Source organism: Rhineura floridana, chromosome 10, assembly GCF_030035675.1.
Source record: "Rhineura floridana isolate rRhiFlo1 chromosome 10, rRhiFlo1.hap2, whole genome shotgun sequence".
In the NCBI taxonomy this organism is placed as follows: Eukaryota; Metazoa; Chordata; class Lepidosauria; order Squamata; family Rhineuridae; genus Rhineura; species Rhineura floridana.
The window spans coordinates 50,811,482-50,835,334 of record NC_084489.1 but is presented as its reverse complement, the minus strand read 5'-3'; the positions used below and the strand labels follow the sequence as shown (position 1 = coordinate 50,835,334).

Here is a 23,853-nt window from a genome sequence, read left to right as displayed (position 1 = left end):
AGATGTGGTGGGTGGAGAAAAACAAGCCAAAATGTTAGGGAAAGGAGTCTTTCACACCACATGCTCAGTTCTAAATACTGTTGCAGCAAGTTTTACAAGTTCCTCCAGTATTCCACTGGTGCAGGCACTCAGACATTCAAAGTATCTGTATGTTTCTTAGGTTTTATAAAAGCAGAGCTTTGCTTAACTCAAAATTTCTCAACCACATCTACACAGGTTGCACCTCCATACTCAAAATGAAACTGGGCCTGGAAGTGTGCAACAACCCCACACATACCTTGCTAATTAGATTACCAATGCCAGGATGTCTGTCTTATCGACTACTCTCCTGCTCCCTGGGCATCATGAAAGACCCAGTCCTGGGCTCAGAAAGAAAATAAATATCTGGTCCTCTTCAAAGTATTGAGAAGCCTCGTTTTAATTGAAATAATAATTATAAATTCTTGTTCTTATCACTAATGGGAGTTAATTATCTTGCATATGCTGCTGTTGCTTCTATGAGTGTAACGGAGTGAGGTTAAAGATAAGTGAAATGCAAATAGGAAAAAAAAACACAGAAGGCAGTAACACTTTCCTAAATGTAATACCATACCAACCACAACAAGATTCCTATGAGTAAGGCAAAAAACTAAGCATCTCACAGCCAGTCAGGATTCCTAACCAAAAACCAAAAATAGGATAAATGAAGAAATATGTATATAAGCATGACTATCAAATATATTTATTATTTACACAAACTGTAAAGATATTTATAGTGCAATCCTAAGTTTATTTATTCAGAAGCAAGTCCCAGCGTATTCAGTGGGGCTTACTCAAACGGGCAGAAATGCAACCTCAAGTGACATTCACACAACCCAAAATTCCAAATCATGCCACTTTACGCTGTTTTGCAACTGTTTATACTTGTTTTATGGTCATTGGATTTTAAATGCCTTTATTTCTTGTTGTGAGCTGCATTGGTTTCCAACCCTACCTCACAGGGGTGTTGGAAAGACTCCATACACGCACACGCACACACAGCAGATGTATAAATACATACAGCCCATATAATAGTTTATTGTCAAACCAGTTGGTCATTGCAGAAAAATCAGTATTAGTTTTAAAAAAATCAGTATTACTTTCCTACAGAATAAAAACTGTAATACCTAAGTAAGCCCTGCCTACTTGCTTTAAAATTGGACTGGAGACAGAAAGAGTTAGAACACAAACATAATTCTTTTTTACATTCACTCCAAAGTCCCATTGATTTTCAGCACATTCATAACCATGTCTACTCAAAGTAAGTCCTATTGAATTAAATGGGATTTACTTTGGGCATATGGGATTAGCATTGCTTTTACAAAAAGCAAGTATTGGGAAGGTTTTCAAAACACTGCCCAAGCTCTGACTCCTGCACACAAGAGGAAAAAAAACTGAAATGTATATACTTACTCAATTTATGAGATTTTCAGATAAACGGGGGGGGGGGGTTGAAACCACCATTTTGTTTTCTAGACACTGCCTGAGGTCAATGAAACTGAAACACAATCCCTGATTGGCTGTAATGCTGAACGGGCGGGGTTAAAGCTACAAAGTGCTATAGTGCAGTACTGTTTAAAGAAAGATTTAACAGTCGAGGGGGGTGGCTGACGTTTTTATGTATATCTCGAGAACCAGACCACCTGGAAACTTAATTTTTTTTTTAATTAAAGCTGAGAATCCGGGCCACGTAAGGGGCTAGCCGGGCGCCGGGTGGCATGCATAGAATCCGGGTAAAACCCGGCTATCCGGGCAATATGGCAACCCTAAGCATCAGTCTACAGAAGAAAAAATGAAGGAAAGTGAGGTTACTGTCAGGCCTTCCAAGAGGCCAGTTCCACCTGTAAAGGGTCACCTGGCAGCAATAATTCCATCAGGCTACAGCAGAGAGAGGAAAGGAAAGCAGCACTACTCTATCAGCTCTGCTGAGAGACCAGGAGTTTTTGGCTTCTCTTCTCCTTGAACTGTTTCTATTCCACCTGGTCATTAGAATAACTCTGAAATGTCTCCAGCTACGTTTTGTTCAGAATAGACCCACTGAAATTAATGGACCCAAGTTAGTCATGTTGATTAATTTCAGTGGGACTACTCTGTATTTATTTATTTTATTTATTTATTTATTTATGTCATTTCTATACCGCTTTATATTATTTGGAAAACAAATCTCAAAGCGGTTTACAACCTAGATTAAAACATTGAACAAAACATCACAAAATATTAAAAGAAAACATTACAAATTCAAGCCAAATATAAAAAACACATTCAAAACAGCATAATTATCAGAAAAATAAAAGTATTCTCTTAAACATAAACATTATGAGTTAAGAATCAAATACAAAATACAAACTCCCAAAACAGCATCATTAGTTAATTAATTAAAACAACTATACTAGGAGCTACACCCCCCCAATAATCCCTCCCAAATATGTCAACAGTCCTCCATGTCTAAATCCCACTCTGATTCATTCCCACAAACCATACAGATAACTTTTCTCCAGCCAAACCACCATAAGGAACAAACACTTAGGCTACAAAAATACATAGCATCCAACGCAACCACTCCCTCCCCGTCTCTCACCCAGGTAAGGCCATACTCAATACCAGTTCAGTTTCTCATACTAAGTGGTATTGGGCATCTCTGAAGCATACAAAAACATGACAACCCACTCTGGGCCGCACATGCACAATTCAACTATAAACCAATAATACAACATCACACTCTCTCTCTCTCTACTGGATAATACATTCAATGGTACAATATTAAAGGGGGTGATGCCCTCATGGAGACCCCAAAAGTTCTGCATTGCAGCAACCTTCATAGCTCATATGGGCTGGGCACAGTCAATTAGCAGCAGGTGTTTCCACTCTCCTCCTCTGGAATTAGCAATAGCGTCCTGACTCCCAAAGTCTTCCTGAACAATATTTTTTCCCTGCTGCTCACTGGAAGGCAAGCCATTGATTGGGTCAGAAGGGCCATCCTTGGAAGCATGTTCCACAGTCATGGTACCATCACTGAAAAGGTCCTGTCTCTTTTGTTCATCCACTTAGCGGATTAGTAGGCTAAACCATTGCTTGTTTCCACACACATAGACTCCACAGGAATGCCAGTATCAGCATCAACAGGAAGTATATGTGAGACTGGCTTGGAGTAAGACCTATTGAAAACAATCACTTCTGGACTGCACTGTCTGTATATGACTAAAATTGGAGACTACCCTTAATAATTAATGCCTGGGTTTGTTTTTCTTCCCCCTTTCTTCCTCCCTATCCCTTTTTTCTTTTGTACTACATCTTTTTGATGGTAAGAGCAGGGACCATCTTATTACCTATCTTTGTAAGCTGCTCTGGGAGCCTTCTTCAAGTGAAATATGGGATAAAAAAGCTTCAGACAGATAAATATTTTCTTCCCCCCTAAAATTAATCCTTTTATAAGCTAAAGGAGGGGAGAGATGGAGGGAGGAATGGAATTCAGTAATCACAATCAGTTATTTCTCAGGAGTATCACCCTCCTTCTATTTCTTTTTAGCCACTGCTGCTTGTTATCATGAGTGGCCCCTTTGAACTGAAGCACACTTGGGTGGGAGGTGGTGGCTCTGGCTCCAAGAAAGCAAAACTAATGATGGAAATAATTATGTTTAAGCTTGTCCTCTGTAGACTTCTGTACATGACTCACATCTGAATTCAAACAGCCAGCAGTTCTTTGCATTTTGAGCAATTATGAAAGTTGTGCCCAGACTTTAGGGAAACCCAGACTTCTGGGCAATGAGAAACACCAGTAAACACTGTTGAATGCTATGCAATTAATCATTATTTTTTTAAAAAAAAAACTGTGTTAGGACACCCAATAGTATAGCCCATTATATTGCAGTGCTGATATTTCCAGATCATAAATGTGCTTCTGTATATTCATGCTGTGTGTCCCAATCTTTTCCTCTACGCTTCTGCTGTGTGTTCTCTGTGTCTAGTCATTTTCCATTGGTATGATTGCTGCCTCTTCTTTTTTTAAAAAAACCTCTTGTTTCATTTTTGGCAATGTTATTTCATTTCATGTTGTAAGTGGGAATCTTGTGGGTGATGAGAACTTTTGCCTGTTCAGAAGTTTCTGCAAGTGCTTAATCCATTACGGCTTTTAATCCTTTACAGATGTTCAATGCCTTCTCTTCCCTTGCCCTCAATTTTTTTTATAAAAAAAACTAAAATGCCGGGCAAAGTTCTTTCCTTACATTTCTACAATCTTGACATATGGTTTCTATGTCAATTTTTTCCTTCCCATTTGACTGCCAGCTGCTAATTTTCTTTTATCTTCACACACACATTTCACATAATCTCTTACAGCTTCTTCACCTGCTTCCAGTGTAAACTGACACTGCTATAAGAAGCTATAAGAGCATGCTAAGAATTTGAGAGTTCACATGGATTTCTTCTTAGCAAATGAAACCATTTAGCACCAGTTCTCCTCTTGTCATCCACAAAACCTAGCAGACTGATGTCACAAAACAGGCAATCAGCTTATCAAATGTGCATCTTGATCAGAGATGGGCAAGCTGTGGCCTTCCAGCTTTCGTTGAACTGGAACACCCATCATCCCTGACCATTGGATCATGGAGCTGATGAGAGCTGGAGTCCAACAGCATCTGGAAGGCCACAGTTATCCCTGATTTCTGTCTGCAGGCTAGCAAGTTTGCCCTTCAAGAGACTCTAATTCTCCAAAAGGAGGCAGAGTATTTATGAAATGTATGGCCTACATTTCACTATATGTCTCGAAGTGGCTTACAGCAAAAAAAAATAATATGGTAATTTTATATTTATATTGAGATGTACTGATTTTTAGATTTCCTAATTCTACCTCCTTGTCATGATGCTCGAGTCCAATAGTGACCAGGACCCTGAGTCAGAGGCTACAGTGTCATCATCTAAGGAGCCAGAGCAGGTTCCCGGCTCCAAGTCTGATGCTAGTGATCAGTGGAGCATTAAACCAGAGGCTGGCAGGGAGAGCCTACTCAACTAGATCCCATGGCCCCAGAGCCCTTTAAATTACAGCGAGGACTATCACAGGTGTCTTCCCCTGGCCCTGAGGAACTGAGCATCTCCAACACAACTTCATTAGTCCAACAGTGCAGGTGGCAGCACATCAGGCTGGAGGCTGTGGCATGCCAGAGAAGCGTTTGTCTTCAGACTAGTGAGTTGGCCTTTCAAGAGACTCTAGTTCTCCAAAAGGAGGCAGAGTGTTTAAGAAGTATGTACCCTACTTTCCACTATATGTGGCTTAGAGCAAAACAAAGACAAAAAACCCATACAATTTACAACATTCGAAACATAGATGAAAGCACTAGAAAGTAGAACATAAGGATAGCATTCATGGAGCAAAAAGCCTCCTGAAATAAAACCATTTTAACCTGATGTTTGAAACTTAGCAGGGATGGTGCCGGCCTGATTTCTAATGGGAGGGAGTTCCACAGAGTTGGGCCCACTACACTGAAGGCATGAATCCTCATTGACATGAGCCATGCTTCTAGTCCATGGGGGACCACTAATGGTGATCCTCCAGATGATCTGAGTGATCAACTTGGGACATGTGAGGTAAGGTGGTCCTTAAGGTGTATGAGTATAGGAGAGGGAGACTGGGGGCAGAGGCTGAATAGGCCTCAGTTCACTTTCAACCTTGTTGGAGCAAGATGCTCACTAGGAGCACTCATTGGTGCTGTGTTAACTAACCTGCTTTGCTCCTTTGCCCCATGGGTCCTCCATGGGGTCAGAATAGGACACTTCTGTTTTTTTATATGTTTGATATGTACCCTAATTCTCAGGACCACTTCATATCTAGAACAATACGGAAATTCTCATCCGGACAGAATCTCAAAGCAATCAATATAGGCCTGAAACAATGTGATTATTGCCATGTTATTCCCAGAGAATCAGATTGGTCCACTTTGGCTTACTGGATCCATTATTCATTGTAGAACAATATGCAGGCTTTGAAGGTAAGAATGAGCTAACGTTCCACCCTGCAGAGCCAATAGTTCTGTAAAATTGGCAAGTTTATTTCAACAGAGGTTGGTTCAATAAGAACTATTATAATTATCCTTTGCTGTTTGAAGAAAAACACTCTTTGCATTTTCATACAAACAGCAGACATTTTGAACAGAATATTGATGCAACTAGTTTAACATACGCATATGACAAAATTATTTAAAGCACTTTCAACTTACTCTGTCTCCCTTTAGTCCTGGTGTTCCACATTCACCTCTGTCGCCCTGCAAAATTATATGTTATTGACATGGTTTCATGGTGGTATTTCACACAAATTATTTATTTTTGTATAAAATGTTGAAATTTTACATTCTCAGAGCTTGGAAAAGTTACTTTTTTAAAACTACAACTCCCATCAGCCCCAGCCAGCATGGCCACCGGAGTGGGCTGATGGGAGTTGTAGTCCAAAAAGTAACTTTCCCAAGCTCTGCACATTCTCTAGTGACCTTGATCAGCTAAATCAGGGATGGGGAACTTGTGGCTCTCCAGATGTTGCTGGACTATAACCCCCATTTCCCTGACCTGGCTGTACTAGGTAGGGCTGACTGGAGTTGGAGTTCAGCAATACATGTTGGCTGGAGGGCCACAGGTTGCTGGAGGGCCACACAGATTCCCCATCCCAGATCTAGATACAAGATGCTGAAAGCACTTAAGTAAAATCTTATCAAAATCTGCATAAGCCTGGAAACCATAGGCACATCACTTTTATGTCCTTCTTTGCCATTCCCAAAGCTTCCAGCTGCCTGGACTGTGTGGATCGTGTCATTCTGCAACTTAGTCACTAGGTGGCACTAAACTAAGCTGTATCTGATTGGAGCAGGTGGTTTCCTGTTACTGTTCTTTTCTTCTAATAAAGCTGTTGTCTAGTTTCCCAACGTGTGTTCTCTAAGCCTTCTATCCTATTGGTCCTTATTAGCCTCTCTTAGGCCAGATCATGATCCTTAGGAGCACCTCACCTTTCTCCTCCCAGGATCCTTCAGTCCTAGCATGTAGCAATGGATTGCATGCAACCCTGGACCTCATTGTACGTGGCCCCTGGCATCTCTGGTGGCTCTGTACCTTCAGTCTCAAGCTCTTTGGATGAGAGGTGGAGGCTTTGCAGAGCTTGGAAAAACAGAGCGCTTTGGCAACATATATCCATCTGGCTGACACTTTTAAAAAGATATATTTGACTGTGCAAGGGACGGAGTGCTTTGCCCACATGATCATTTGGTAGAGGCCCAATACTCTACCACTATACAGAAGCTTATGATGCAAAAAAACCCCGAAATCCCAGCTTGTGCATCTTTATGAACCACACTCATATCTCTGTCTTCTCTTATTCTGTTCTAGTTCTATTGTGTCTTTACAATCTATCCCTCATAATTTTAATGCACTGCCTTTGTAGACGTCTACAAAACTACTTAATATGACACCAAAAAAGTATTTGTTAATCATCTTACCTTGTCTCCCTTATAACCAGGACTTCCCTATTTTCAAAATAATAATAATAATAAAGTTATTTTAACATGGCTAATGCAATGTAAATATCAAGATGAAGATCAAGAACTATGCTCTTTAATCAGCAGAGAGTGCACAGTAATAACCAGAATGGGGGAAAATTGAAATGCCATCCTTTAAAGAAAAAAAAATCAAGGAAAATAAAATGCCTCTGATTGGCACCCAGAGGTATGTATATGCAACTGTCCCCACCCATTTCAATGAAGGAAGCCTGTATCCATATGCAAAGCAATTAATGCACAAATTGGCTCCTTTCATTGCACAAGAGGGGAAGTGTTCGCATTAGGGCTCCCATATGCAAGGCAGAATGCTATTTCTACAGGATAGTGATTTAATTATTATAAACAACATATATAAGCATCCTTTCCTTTTCATCAAAAGATTCCAAAGTCAATCAACATTTGAGGCATAATTTGAAGAACCACAGTTTCCAAGTGAGGTAGATTAGGCAGAGAGAGACAGGCAGGCAGACAGACAGGTCCAAGGGCACCTTGCGGGATTTGATCTTGGGCCTCTGTAGTCCTAGTCCATTGTTCTAACCACTACACCACATTTGTCTCCCAGTCTTTCTTAGTCTTAGGCATGGCAGCTAAGTCTTGCATAGGATGCTGTGACATCTGAGCTGCTGAGTTAATGGCAGCTAAAAGAGCTATGACAGCCCTGCTTGCAAAGCCCCATTGTGACAAAGAGCACATCAACCTGTGGCATCAAGAGAAACAGGACTGTTAGAAAGGATGCAGATTAAAGAGCAGGCTGTGCGAGAAACCAAAGATACAGTTCACATTGCGCAGATGTGCTTTTAGCTAGCTGGCAATAGCAATTATCCATGTACCTCTAGACCTCTTTCTCCAGACTCTCCTTTCTCAGCCACACCCTGGAAAAAGGTAGAAACCAGTGAAAATTTGCATTTCTGGTTTGGAAATATTATTTCATTTTTATACTACATTTACCCAATTTTGATAATAGTCTTATAAAAAATGTTAGCCAGAATCTCAAAGACAATGTAACTAGTCCCACAATGCACAAATAACCCTTTTGCAGAAGATAATTTGAAATATTATTCATCTAACTTCTCTGGTATGGGATTTCTTCACTAAAAGAAATGTTGTGCAGTGTTCCTCCGCAGATCATAAGTCATTCTGTATCTTATTGAATATTTCCTCTGAGATTTACAACTTTTTGATGTGCTTCAGGAAACTGCTGAACCTGATACTAAAGCTGCTTTCAGACATGGGGCTCATTGCGTTAGTTTTTCAGATTAAAATGGTGGCGCCTCTATCCTGATTTCTAAAATTCCTTTCACACTGTAGTACCTGTTGCGTTAAGAAACCAAGGCTTTTTCAGCTGATATACTGGCATTTTGCTCAAATGTCTTTCACATGGCTGCAATGTCTTGTTTTCATCCCTCACCCATTATACACATATGTGTAATGTAGTTCCCCACTGGGCAGGAAGTCTAAGATCTCATTCCATCACCATCTCTTTTAGCATCTGACTTTTTTTTATAGTTGTATGAACACAGGAATGTGTGTGGGAATGCTGCTGCTACCCACACCTACACCAGAATACAGGAACAATTTTTGTCAGGAAAAAAAAGTGTGCCTAAAGGGTGGGAACACACTGCATGCTGGGATGCCTGTCACATGAGTGGCTGCAGCTAACAAAAAACTCCCGTGATTTCCCAGCAGGGCTGGCTCCAAAGGGTGGCAAGATGGGGTCCTGGCCGAGGGCCCCTGGGGCTATAGGAGACTCTGAGGGGCCCCTCCGCTCCCCTTCCACGATTTGTGGCAGGATTGCTGCTGTGGATCACAGAGTGGGAGCTTCAGAGCCCCTGCCATTCCCTCGTTCAACCTACCTTTCTCAGTTGTGTTTTGTGGCTGCGTCGCTGCCCTTAACCAAGATGGCAGCTGAGGTTTCCCTAAGGGGCTGAAGCCTCTGTCGCCATCTTGGTTGATGGCACGCATGTGTGCTACGCAGTGTGCATCCCTGCCATCAGCCAAGATGGCAGCAGAGGCTTCAGCCCCTTAGGGAAACCTCGGCCGCCATCTTGGTTAAGGGTAGCCCTGTGTGCACAGTGCGCACAGCTGCAAAACACAGCCAAGAAAGGTAGGATGAGTGAGGGAATGGCACCGGCTCTGAAGCTCCTGCCACAAATCGCGAAAAGAGAGCGCCAGGGCCCAAGGCAGGGTGGTGCCCAAGGGTCGCGGCATGCCTGGGGCCAGGCCTGTTTCCCAGGTTCGAAAGCTTGCAAACAGATTATTTCTGGTATTATCTATTATGAAAATTATTGTTAAACTTGTACTATATTCTATTAGAATTCCAGAACTAGCTTGTACGTCATGTGAAAGATCAAATAGAATGCACAAATTACCAGGTAAGAAATCATCAGAATAATGGAATAAAGTGAAGTGTGAAAGCAGTCTAACAGAAATCAAGCAGCAACTCCCAAAGACCAAAATTCCCAATTCAGAGATGACTAGAATCTGAAGTTTATACAAAGCCTAGTGAAACTATAGAATTTGATACCACAAGATGTGGTGAAGGCCACCAACTCAGATGGCTTCAAAATGGAATTGGACAGATTAGTGGAGGAAAAGGCTATCAATAGTTCTAGTTAAGATGTCTATATGCTTCCTCCAGGATCAGAGACAGTATGCCAATCACAACAGCAGGAGAGGGCTATTGTAATGTCGTGCTTGTGGGCTTTCCGTGGGCATCTGGTTGACCACTTGAAGGCCTTTGTCCGATCCAGCAGGGCTCTTCTTATGTTCTTAGCTGGGACATTCAGAGACCACTGAGAAAACAGAAGCTGACCTCAATCCAGGATCCACATGAGAAGAACATGGGGGATCTCAAAGCAACTTGAGTGGGGAAGCACAGTTCATTACCAGGCACCTGTCTACCAGAACATAGATTATAAGAAGGAAACAGCCCATGCCAGATACTGATGAACAAAGCTGAGAAAATCATACAGTGGTAAGTGAGCATGAAGAGTTGGGATTTCAGGCCCCAGCATGTATTCAAGATGGAGAGCCCATCTATTTGATGGCTGGGACTCTTCAAATCACTGAAAGCCTGCAAAGATCCATCAAAGAGTCTTGGAAGAATATGGAAGAATTCCCAATGGAATTTAGGATTGGTATTGTGTTCCCATGAAAACTCTGCTGCCTCAAAGCCACCAGAAGGTCCTAAACAGACTCTAGGTATATTGGATCAGAAACATCCATAGGCTACTGGATTAGCTGCTTCTATTTTCCCCGTCTTTCTCCATCCCTCTCCTTCCTGAAGCACTAGTCATATTTTTCATAGGTTTCAACATCTACTAGAACCAAGCTTTCAAAATATATATAATCCCACATCACATTTTTAAGTATTTCTAATTTACCTTTTCTCCCTTAGCTCCTCGGTCACCTTTATCCCCTCGACTACCATGACTACCCTTGAAGGAAAAGAGAGAGAGAAATATGATTAATAGAATATATGTCCTGTGCATTTTTAAATGAAACTGGATGGGAGGAAGGATCAGACACTACAGAATGCAACAAAAATAATGTATCAGAAGGCATAGATCACATTGTTTGCATTGCTAATCTAAGAAATGAGCTTATGGAGGAAGTAAAAGCATCACACACTGCTTTGTTCCTGTATGTTGTCCAGCTACTCGTTCCCCTTTTCTTGGACCTTTTCTTCTTGTTTGTTTAAAAAAATTCCAAATAGACAAAAATATATCTATTCAGCTTCTTCACCACTAGACTATCAATGTTGTTGGGTTTTGCATCTGATATAGCACAACCCTTGCTACCTCTTAATCGTACATAGATGGAATTTCCCATCCTCCTTTTCACAAAAGCTATAGAGGGCTGCACGTACACAGATGAACAGAGAACCAGTGCAGTTTTGATAGAGTAAGTCCACCGTCTTGATTCAAAACAACATCCAGCTGTATCCAACCATAGATGAAAACTTGCTCCTTGTTCTCAGGAACCATCATGCAAAATTTGGCTAGATCACTGCAGTTTTGAAAGCTTCAATCTGCCATCTTCATTCAAAATGGTGCCCAATTGTATCCAAACACAGAGAAAAACCTGCTCCTGGATCTCAGGAACAATCAGGCAAAATTTGATTACAATATCTTAAGAGGTGACCAAATGTATACCAAATAAATAAACAACTTTCCAAAATATATAGTAGATTGTCTATACTTAGATTCAAGGCATTATATACTACTACTAAAATAATGTTTATAATTATAAGAACAACTACAACTGGTTATGATTAATTACAATAGTAAACATATATCCACAATCCAACTACAGTTAATTATTACACTGCAATCTACTTATGCCTACACAGAAATAAGCTCCAGTGAATTCAGTGGGACCAACTCCCATTTGTATAGGATTGTAGCCTCAGTCCCACTGAAAGCACTAACAATTAAGTTGGTTATGATTGACCTGTTCCATTATTTTCAGTGGGACTTACAACTAACTTTAGTTGGATTGTGACCTACTCTACTTTCATCACAAGCCTATCAGTGCTCACAAACACTCCCAAAGCACTCATATGGGTTCCTGTTATCTGGGCCCTTTGTTGAGAAGTCATCCATATGTTAATTTACCTGCCTTATCTAGAGAAGCTGCTTACCCATTGTCAAAAAAGAAGAAGAGCATCATGGGAAAAGAGAACAAAAAGATGACAGATTTGCATAAAATTTGCATATGCCAATTTCTAAGTATAGATGCAATTTTAGAAATAATACATTATTATTTACTGTAATACTATAATACTATTCACTTATAGGCAAAAAAACCCTTATCGTTTAACAACATCCCTATAGCCAACAGATATTTCTATCAAACTTTAAAAAGCAAATTCTTTAAAAACCAACTTTAAAATACCAAAGGGTGCTGAGAGTTGCTAGGAGAGGTGTTATTCCCCTCACAGAACTACAGTTGTAATGAAATGAGATATACAGTTTGGGAACTATAGTGCATGTGGTGTTAATTTGACACAGTACAGAATGTGTTAACTTGAGATAGCATAGAAGCAGAAAAACAAAATGCCTAAGGAGCATGTGAATGCTAAATGTTCATTTCAGGCTTGATACTAAAACCGCTAGCTTACCCATCCCATGTAACTGGATACTGTTCAAGCAGATAGTGCCTGGAATGTATCATGTCAAGGGGGGAGGTAGGGAACAGCACAAGGAACGCTCAAGGACAGAAGCGCTGGTTTAATGCAAAGACAATGAAGAAAGCTTGGGAAAGTTGCTGACAAGATGGGAGGGGCTGTTTTAGGAGGACTTGAAAGCATATATCACTCGTACCCTTGTAATCATGCTTCAGACTGGTTTTCTGGCACTAGCCGAATACTTCGTCTCTCTTTTGCAAAAGATATTGGTAATCAATAAAGCTGTTGACTTATTCTCTTGGTCTCCCATCTGGTGTGTATTTTTAGAGCTTCCTCCAGATGTAAAGAGCCTTTTTGGTGTAACAATTCTGGCGCAGCCAGCCAGGAGGTCTGGTTGACCTGCTGGCCTCCTGGGTCGCCCTTGGAGGGTCAAGGAGAGCGCTCCAGGTTGTTTGAACCTGCCTTGACGCCAGGAGGCGGAGAACAGAGGGCACAGCAGTTTCAACCGGAGCTCCAATAGTGAAACCAGAGAAGCTAACACCTTAAGGAGTAACGGGAAGCTGTCGGTGACTGTGGTGGTCGTGAGAGTCAGGAGGGCTACTGAAGCCCGGTAAGATCTGCTTGCAGAATCGGGAGTAGGGGTGACTTCACGGGAGGGGCCTGTGAGACGAGAGCCTGTTGAAAAGCCCAGGGAACTGACCTATAGCAGGCAGTTGAAAAACGCAGTAAAATGGGAACAGGGGCGTCTCAAGAAGAAAAACTGCAGAATCCGTTGGGATGTTTCTTGAGGAATTTTAAAGATTTTAAAAATGCATATGGTGCTGATGCTATGACTAAGTGGGGTTTGATTAAGTTTTGCAATAGAGAATGGATCACGTGGGGCTTGGGGTGGCCTCAGGGAGGAACTTGGGATAAAAGTATCATAAATGCTGTGCATGCAAAAGTCACAAAAGAGGAAAGATGGGATCAATTTCCCTACATTGATGTGTGGCAGGATCTGGTTGAAACAAATACACCCTGGATTAAAAAAATGCAAGGGTGCATGTTGTAAAGCAATGATAGCCCTAACCGTGGGGTTAAAAAGTCCAAGCCCCAGCCTAAAAAGCCCGATCCTCCTGTGGTTTTAAGTCAGCCAGAGGATCCCTTTGTGGATGATGCATTGCCCACTGCCCCCCCTCCGTATAACCCCCCTAGAAGGGCCCCTTTGGGAAGTGGGTCTGGCACATTAGCCTCACTGCAACAAGCCTCAACCCCCCCCCCCCCACATCTCCTCTGCTGGCCGAATACATCAAGCAGTTAGAAACGACGGAACAGAAGCGGAGATTTTTGGCAGCTCAAAATAGACAGCAGCTGACGGAGTTGGAGAGACAGATTAGTGAAATGCAAACCAGTCTGCGGGAGGAAATGAGACAGGAATTAGCTTCATGTGTGGGTGAATTACCTGAACAACCCACCCCAGCCTCATATGGCCAGGGGTGACGACGAGAGCACAGGCAAGAAGGCAGGAAAGGGAAAGAGAAAATATGGCTGATCTGACATGCCCTATGAGAGAGGTAGCAAATCCTACTGCTCCTGCTGCAGCCCCAAGATCATATGTATACACCCCTTTCTCCACCTCAGATTTGTTTAACTGGAAAAATCAGACCCCTACTCTGAGGGAAGACTCAACCAGAATGCAGGACTTGTTCCAATCAATATTTTTAAGCCACAACCCTACGTGGGCTGATGTTCAGACTTTACTCCAAACACTTTTAAGCCCAGAAGAACACACAATGGTGATAAGCCAGGCTAGGCGGCAGGCAGAGATAGATGCAGGCCGGCAGAATGGGATCCCAGTGGTACAGAGCTTTCCAGACGTAGACCCTGGGTGGAATTGTCGAACCGGAACCCCTCAGCCCCTTGAAAATTATAGGCGCCTGATACTCCATGGGCTTCAACACGCTGTTCCACGAACCTGCAATTTGAGTAAAATTTATGAGGTTCGACAGGGTGCAGGGGAGGACCCGGCAGCGTTTTTGCAAAAGTTACAAAAGGCGTTCCGGCAGTATAGCGCCATGGATCCAGACAGCCCCGATAACCTTTGTCTCCTTAACACCATGTATATTGCGCAGTCAGCCCCAGATATTAGAAGAAAGCTACAGAAGCTTGAGGGGCCCCCAGCAATGCCTATAGCTCAACTGGTGGAAATCGCTTTTAAGGTGTATGTGAACAGAGACCAAGTAGAGAAAAAGGAGGGGGAGAAATGTTGGAAAAAAGAATGCACCATTCCAGCAGCAGCAATGGCCACTGAACAGAGAGGGAATACTCAAAGAGGGCCCAGAGATAATACTCCAAGGGGGCTCAGACGTAAGTTGGAGAGAGATGAATGTGCAAGATGTCATGAAAAGGGCCACTGGGCCAAGGACTGTCGCTGAAATAGAGAAGGGTGCCAAGAGCGAACACCAGGCCCCCGTCAGCCTAAAAAGCAGGAGCCTGGAGCTCACCAGCTTGAAAGGGAAATTCACCAGCTTGAAAGGGAAATGATGGGGCATGAGGAAGATTCAGAATGAAGGTGGTCGGGCCTGTCCCTCAAGAGGCTAGAAGAACCAGTAATGCCTCTTAGAGTTAGGGGACAAAAGTACAATGCCCTTATTGACACCAGGGCAACGTATTCTATTTTGCCAGGGGCACAGCCTGACCAAATAAGCCCCCACGTTAAGAAGGTAGAAGGCATTGATGGGATAAAGCAAAATCTTCACTTCACATGGCCTCAGCTGGTCAAAATTGGAGATGGACATATACAGCATGAATTTCTGGTATCCCCAAATTGCCCTGTTGCCTTACTGGGCAGGGACATTTTAACAAAACTGCAAGCTTCCATTTCCTTTGAAGGGAACCTGATGAGAGTTACTATTCCTAAATGTTGTAGCTCTTCATATCAAATGGCCCTGAGGGGGGTGATGCAACATAAACCTGCCTCAGTCTTGGAATGGGAGGAAGAGGCAGAGGGCATCCCAGAAATAGTATGGGCATGCAAGAATAATCCAGCCAGGGCTTTAGAAGCAGAACCTGTAAAAGTCACCTTAAAACCTGGAGCAAAGCCCCAACCAGTGAAACAATACTCCCTCAGGCGCGAAGTTCGAGAAGGTCTCCAACCCCTTATTCAACAGTTCCTGAAGGATGGATGGCTACGTGAGACATCTTCACCCCACAATACACCCATAATGGGGGTCCCAAAAGCAGCCAAACCAGGGGTCTATCGTTTGGTGCAAGACCTCCAAATTGTTAACTCCAAAGTAGCTGGAGACCACCCTGTGGTCCCGAATCCACACACCATTTTGACACAAATCCCATCCACAGCCTCCCATTTCACTGTTTTGGATTTAAAGGATGCATTTTTCTCGATTCCCCTCCACAAGGACTGTCAGAATTTGTTTGCTTTTGAATAGGAGAACCCCCAAACAGGTAGAATCTGCCAGTATACCTGGGGAGTCCTACCCCAAGGATTTCTGGGGTCACCCTCAGAATTTAGAAAGGCCCTGCAAAAGGACCTGGAAGAATGGAGAGAAAGGAACCCCCAAACCCCGATCTTGGTTTATGTGGATGATATTCTGGTCTGTGGGAAGAACCGGGGGGCCTGCCTAGAGGCTACTAGGTCTCTTCTGAAGGAATTGGCTAAAAAGGGATATAAAGTGTCTAAGGACAAGGTGCAGTGGTGTCAGGAAGAAGTCATGTTTCTGGGATACCAAATCAAGAAAGGCAAAAGGGCCTTGGGCCTTGAAAGAAGGGAAGCAATATGTGGTATGCCAAGCCCCAGAACTCCAAATGAACTGAGAGCTTTTTTGGGACTAGTGGGGTTCTGCAGGCAATGGATCCCTGAGTTTGGAGTAAAAGCGGCTGTTTTGTATGAGTCCCTGACAAAGGAGGGGCTAAAGGATTGGAAATGGACTAAATTAATGGAAAAAGCATTCAGGGAGTTGAAACAAGCCCTAAGCAACCCTCCTGTGCTAGCCCTACCAGATGGACAGAAGCCATACCGATTGTATGTGAGTGAAAACAAGGGAGTAGCTTCAGGAGTCCTGACACAGAAATGGGGAGACAGATGGCGCCCCATAGGATACTATTCTAAAGTATTGGATCCTGTTGCCAAAGGATGGCCCACCTGCTTGAGAGCAGTGGCGGCAGCAGCGTGCTTGCTGCAAAAGGCTGAGAAAATTGTCATGGGGGCACAGCTAGAAATAACAGGCCCACATGATGTAGCCAGAATATTGGGAACAAAGGCGGATAAAGTTCTCAATCCATCAAGACAGTCTTCCTATGAGAATTTGCTAACTGGACGTAATAATCTGACTCTGTCAGTTTGCAATACTTTGAACCCAGCTACCTTAATCCCTGAACCAGGGGAGTTGTTACATGATTGCCTGGAGGTTTTAGATCAAGATACCTCCATAAGGCCAGGACTGAGAGACATACCGATAGAAGAGGCAGATAATGTCTTTGTAGATGGGTCCAGCCGAATAGTGGAAGGCAAGTGTTGTACAGGAGCTGCAGTTGTTAAAGGCAAAGAGATCTTATGGAAACAAGCTCTCTCTCCTAGCTGGTCAGCTCAGCAGGCAGAACTATGGGCTGCAACCAAGGCTTTGGATTTATATACAGACAAAGAGATCAATTTATACACTGACTCTAGATATGTTTTCGGCACAACACATGCTTTTGGGGCATTGTGGAAGGAAAGAGGATTCTTGGGAAGTAATGGACAACCCATTCAGAATGGCAGTGAAATTAAAGCATTCCTGTCCGCATTATTAAAGCCCAGGAAAGTGGCTGTCATACATGTTTTAGCACATGGCAAATGCAAAGACCCCATCTTGCGTGCAGGTAACTGTTTGGCAGACCAAGCCTCAAAGGAAGCAGCGTTAGAGATAGGAGTGCAAGAGAGAGAGGGAGTGTTAATTCCATCACTTGACTTATCCAGCTACCAGGCAATATATTCGCCAGAGGAAATCCAGAGAGCCCAAGAGGCAAATGCTAAACTTCTCCCAGGAGGATGGTGGCAAGTACCAGGAGGGCAGATTATTATTCCCCGCCCTCTGTTAAGGAATGTAGTGCTCAATATGCACAAAGCCACACATTTGGGAGGAAGTGCCTTGGGAGATTTGATGATTCGTTATATTATTGCACCAGGACTGTATGTAGAGACTCAAAGGGCAGCTAGCCAATGTCCTACTTGTGCAGCCATTAATGCAGCAGGGCCAAAGCCCCCAGCACCCATGGGAGGTCGTCCTTCGGCTTTCTATCCCTTCCAGCGTATTCAAATAGACTTTGCTGAACTTCCAAGGACCATGGGGTGGCGCTATTTGTTAATTATTGTGGACCAACTCACTGGATGGGTGGAAGCTTTTCCTTGTCGTCATGCAACAGCGCAAACTGTGGCAAAGATTTTACTAAAGGAGATTATACCACGCTTCTTGTTGCCAGAATGTATTGAATCGGACCAAGGGCCACATTTTGAACTATTCTGTTGAACTATTCTGGCCACTGGAGCTCTGTCAGGGGAACAGGAGTCTCCTAACAACTCTCAGTATCCTTCACAAACTACACTTCCCAGGATCCTTTGGGGGAAGCCATGACTGTTTAAAGTGAAATACATGTCTGGCTTGGATGTGGCCATCTGATTACCCAAGCCAAATAGCTATGAGTGTGGCTTTTAGAACACTGACGGTTCTTACTGAGCACGCCTGTCACGATAATAGAATTCAATGTTAAATTGCTTAAATTAATTAAAAATCAGCCATGCATTTCTTTTCAATGTTTAAACTGCAGAAGATGAAGGTCAGAGTATGGGGCAAGGTCAGTAATAGGATTACAGATGCTCTACAAATATGGCTGATTTTTAATTAATTTCAACAAATTATGAGACCACTGACAGAAAAAATCCAGCAGGGGTCTGGATTTTTTTCTCTTGTTTTACACTTTGAACTATCGATTCTCCCTGACTGACTTGTGTATCACCATGAAAATTTAGAGGGTTGTTAAGCAAGCATTTCTGAGTTCAGAACTATAAGTTTTGTAAGGTTTTGTTTTTAAATGAGCTTATGGGAAGCAGCAGAATGGCATGGGGGGTATTTTCAATTTAACATTGTGGAATGTGAAAAATCCATGCTGGCTGTAGTATACAGCCACTCTTGCAGCTGTATAATAACAGAAATACAACACATCACTCCATAGGGGGAAAGACTACAACCAGGTGACCTGTGTGCCCGCTCAGTCTTCTGTCCAGGTGCTAATTGTAGGTTGACAACTTCTAGGCCTCTGCTCTTTCTCACTTTTTATGGTTCTTTTTTAAACCAGACTTAAACTGAACAGCCTTTCAGATAGAGGACTATCTTCTGTAAAGTAGAACACATAGGCACCTGACAAAATCTAGTACTTTTTATACATTCCTGAGTTGACAATTCCTCCCTCTTTTCTTTCTGACATACTTTTTTCCCCCACTTATGCTCTTTTATGTGTGCTAATTTGCACTTATGAACTATAAGCAGAAAATCTTCCTACTGCCTGTCATATATACTCACATGTGGTCCTGGGGGTCCTCGGTCTCCCTTCTCACATTCACAGCTCTTTCGCTCACACTAGAGGTTCAACAGAAACATCAAAGTTAATATTTCAGACAAGGTACATCATTTTACCAAACCCAAAATCAATAGTACAGAGGTGGGGAACCTTCTTCAGTCTGAGGGCTGCATTCTGTTGTGGAGAACCTTCCAGAGGCCGTGTGCCAGTGGTTGGTGAGGCCAGAGGCAAAAGTGGGTAGATCAATGAATGGAACTCTTACCTTTGTACAGTAGGCTACATTCCATCCACACAAAAGTCAGAGGTTTACACAAACCCATCCAGGCAAGTAACAGGCATTATCACAGTTCAAGGACTCATTCCAGCTAGCCAAAAGCACTTGACGACAGTGTGGGCAAAGCTAATGAGCAGTATGACCTGGGGATTGAGTGTGGCCTAGGGAGAATCCAGAGGGCCAGGGAGCCATACTTGGCTGCTGGGCCTGAGGGTTTCCCACCCCTGCAATACAGGCACAACTCTTCATGAATAAGTTTACATTTATGATTAATATTTATTGTTGGGTATTTGAAACTCAAAGCAGGTTACAAATGCATTAAAAAAAAATTAAAGAATGAATAGAGATACTTTTTTTTTAAGGATTACACCTGAATATATTTATTTTAAAAGCTTCTCCAGAGAAACAAGAACTTCCAGCCAGCTGGCTTTGTGTTCCTGATGAATGTGGAATTGACTTGGAATATCTGCTTCTCATGTTAGAAGTGATCACAACTCCATAACAGCAATAGTGTTTCTTTAGTCTGGTGAGAACTTGCTACTATCAAACATAAAATGAGAGATGGTTAAAGTCTGATCTCTGATGCAATGCTGGCCTTTGGAGGCCCTTGTAATCAGAAAGACGTTATTCACAGAACTCAGGAGAGGGGAAGGGTCTTGTTCACGATATTATACAGAGCTTCACTGCCTGCACAAAACCAAGAGATCATACAGCAAATACCTGCCCTTCTCTTTAGCTTAGAACTTAAGACAAGCGTGTGAACTCTTTGTCCTCACACTGGGCCTCAGAAACACTTGTAAACAGTAAGACGTCTTGCTCCTTCTGAGTGCTTCTAAAGCCAAGTGGAACATCAGGGATGGATTCTGGTCCTCATGTGAATGTGCACAGGCTCAGTGGCAATCACATATAAAGTGGCCACTGAGGCCAGCCAAAGTGTGTGGATCCCTGTGGGTATCACAATGTCCATGCACCTGCAAGTTCCATGCAATTATAATTTCTTAAGGATCAAGTAGATGTTATGACAACACACCCCATGTTCCAGATTGCAGACCATGGAAATTTCCATTGAAGCCGGATGGGTAGGTCTCTGGGGGAACTTAAATCACAGCATGGCCAGACAGGAGACAAGCACTGCACCCTTTCTTTGATATGCTCTTCCTTGAAACTCCACGCCTCCCTTTTTGTTTATTTATTTTTTATTTATTTTATTTAATTTATATACCGCCCTAAGCCAAAAAGGCTCTCTGGGCGGTGTACATAGAGGATAAACAAGAAAATATATGAATAGAACAAATATAAGAAAATCAAAAAGCAAAACAAACAAAAAACAGAAACCAAACAACATCAGAACATACCAGCAATGAAACACTGTTTTAAAATACACTACAAAACAATTTCTTTAAAAAGAATATTTAAATTTTTTTAAAATGCCTGGGAGTATAAAAAGGTTTTCACCTGGCGCCGAAAAGATAGCAGCGTCGGCGCCAGGCGTACCTCATCGGGGAGACTATTCCACAATTTGGGGGCCACCACCGAAAAGGCCCTGGATCTAGTCACCGCCCTCCAAGCTTCTCGATGTGATGGCACTCGGAGGAGGGCCTTAGATGTCGAGCGCAGTGTACGGGTAGTTTCGTATTGGGAGAGGCGTTCCACCAGGTATTGCGGTCCCATGCCATGTAGGGCTTTATAGGTCAAAACCAGCACTTTGAATTTAGCCCGGAAACAAACAGGAAGCCAGTGCAGACGGGCCAGAACAGGTGTTATATGAGCGGACCGTCTGGTCCGCGTCAATAGTCTGGCCGCTGCATTCTGGACTAACTGTAGTTTCCGAACTATCTTCAAGGGCAGCCCAACGTAGAGCGCATTGCAGTAGTCCAACCTAGAAGTTACCAGAGCGTGAACAACTGAGGCGAGGTCATCACTGTCCAGATAGGGACGTAGCTGGGCTACCAGACGAAGATGGTAGAAAGCGTTCCGTGCCACCGAGGCCACCTGGGCCTCGAGAGACAAGGAAGGATCAAAAAGAACTCCCAAGCTACGAACCTGTTCCTTCAAGGGGAGTGTAACCCCATCAAGAACAGGATGAACATCCTCCATCTGGGCAGTGAAGGCACTTACCAGCAGCGTCTCGGCCTTGTCTGGATTGAGCTTCAGTTTATTAGCCCCCATCCAGTCCATTATCGCGGTCAGGCAACGGTTTAGTATGTTAACAGCCTCACCTGAAGACGATGAAAAGGAGAAATAGAGCTGCGTGTCATCAGCATACTGATGACAACGCACTCCAAAACTCCTGATGACCGTACCCAGCGGCTGCATGTAGATGTTGAAAAGCATGGGGGACAGTACCGATCCCTGCAGGACTCCACAACGGAGAGTCCAGGGTGTCGAGCAGTGTTCCCCAAGCACTACCTTTTGGTGACGACCCACCAAGTAGGAGCGGAGCCACTGCCAAGCAGTACCCCCGACTCCGTGAGTCTCCCCAGAAGGATACCATGGTCGATGGTATCAAAAGCAGCTGAGAGATCAAGGAGAATCAACAGAGTCACACTCCCCCTGTCCCTCTCCCGACAGAGGTCATCATACAGGGCGACCAAGGCTGTTTCGGTGCCAAAACCGGGCCTAAAACCGGATTGAAATGGATCAAGATAATCAGTGTCATCCAAGAGCCCCTGGAGCTGGCCGGCAACCATCCGTTCCAGGACCTTGCCCAGGAACGGATCATTCGCCACAGGTCTATAGTTGTTCAGGTTATCTGGGTCCAAGGAGGGTTTCTTCAGGAGTGGTCTCACCACCGCCTCTTTTAGGCAGTCAGGGACCACTCCCTCTCTTAAAGAGGCATTTATTACCTCCTTGGCCCAGTTGGCGGTTCCGGACCTGCTAGCTTTCACCAGCCAAGAGGGGCAAGGGTCCAGAACAGACGTGGTCGCCCGCACCAGTCCAAGGATCTTGTCAACATCCTCGAGCTGCACCGACTGGAACTCATCCAATAAATGGGGACAAGACCATGCTCTGGATGCTTCATTAGGACCAACTGCTATAATATTGGAGTCTAAGTCCCGACGAATGCAAGCGATTTTATCTTGAAAATGCCTGGCAAATTCATCACAGCGGGCTACAGATGAATCTATAATGTCCGGAGGGCCAGAATGTAAAAGCCCTCGTACAATTTTAAAAAGCTCCGCTGGGCGGGAGAGTGATGACTTAATAATATCAGCAAAATATCTCTTTTTTGCTACCCTCACCGCTACTATATACTGTTTTGAACAGGCACTTACCAAGGCATAATTACATTCATCGGGAGTCCGCCTCCATCTGCACTCAAGCCTTCTCCGCTCTTGCTTCATCGCTCTCAGCTCCAAGGTATACCATGGAGCTGTATGAGCTCTGCAAGGGAGAGGGCGCATGGGAGTGATCGTGTCAACCGCCCGGGTCATTTCCATATTCCACAAATCAACCAGGGCTTCAACAGGAGCGCCAGTCTTCTCAGTCGGAAAACCCCCCAGAGCCCTTTGGAAACCCTCAGGATCCATTAGTCTCCGGGGGCGGACCATTTTGTATACGCCAAACATTTAAAGTACATTATTTCCTCCAAAGAATTCTGGGAACCGTAGTTTACCCCTCACAGAGCTACAATTCCCAGCACCCTTAACAAACTACAGTTCCCAGGATTGTTTTGTGGAAGTAATGCATTTCAAATGTATGGTGTGTAAGCAGCCTATCAAAACCATTGGGGGATAATGATTGTGAAGAGTTCAACACACACACCCTACTACTGCCCATATGGAAGTTTAAATCACCCCCATTCTCACACTTGATAGGAAATTGGAGGTCATCTGCGGCCATCACATTTAACTTGCTTCTCAACATGTGTACAAACAACAACAAACAGGCCAGCAAAATGCACTTGTACATTTAGCATGTTGCATGTTGCTGGTTACACAGAAGGGCTTCCTCTGAAGAAATTTTGTCGCCTCTGAAGTGACCCTAATTCCCTGATGCAATGAAATCTTTTCCTTTCCCTCCACAACTTCCCTTATCTGTCTCTGTGGGCCTCCTGAGAAAAACATCACTCCAATTCCCACCCTTGCATCCGTTCTTATGGTCCCACAGGCTCAGACAGCCACCTCAAGAAGGGGAACACTCGTGGCCTTTAGACCTTCCACATCTGCATGGGCTTCTCAGGAAAGACTTCCGTGCTGGTTCTGGTTGATTTACTCCTTTCTAAAGAGATAAATATAACTTTTTTTTGGGGGGGGGAGATCCCATGTTTGCACTGATGTGTGAAGAATCATATGACTTTGTGTACGTGAGCATATCTTTTTTCCCTGTGAGGAGCTTATGTTTGTATA

At 43.4% G+C, this 23,853-nt stretch overlaps 1 protein-coding gene across 1 annotated transcript in view; it reads right to left on the bottom strand.

Moving 5' to 3' along the window:
- The window catches only part of COL28A1 (collagen type XXVIII alpha 1 chain), a 119,262-nt gene that overhangs the window by 78,652 nt on the left and 16,757 nt on the right, over positions 1-23,853 (bottom strand). Inside the window, exons 5-9 of the mRNA XM_061587242.1 lie at positions 19,233-19,289; positions 10,934-10,987; positions 8,381-8,422; positions 7,491-7,517; positions 6,228-6,272 (exon numbers count right to left, since the gene is read on the bottom strand). Of these exons, the coding sequence (XP_061443226.1) occupies positions 6,228-6,272; positions 7,491-7,517; positions 8,381-8,422; positions 10,934-10,987; positions 19,233-19,289 (225 nt within the window). The remainder of the gene's footprint in view (positions 1-6,227; positions 6,273-7,490; positions 7,518-8,380; positions 8,423-10,933; positions 10,988-19,232; positions 19,290-23,853) is intronic.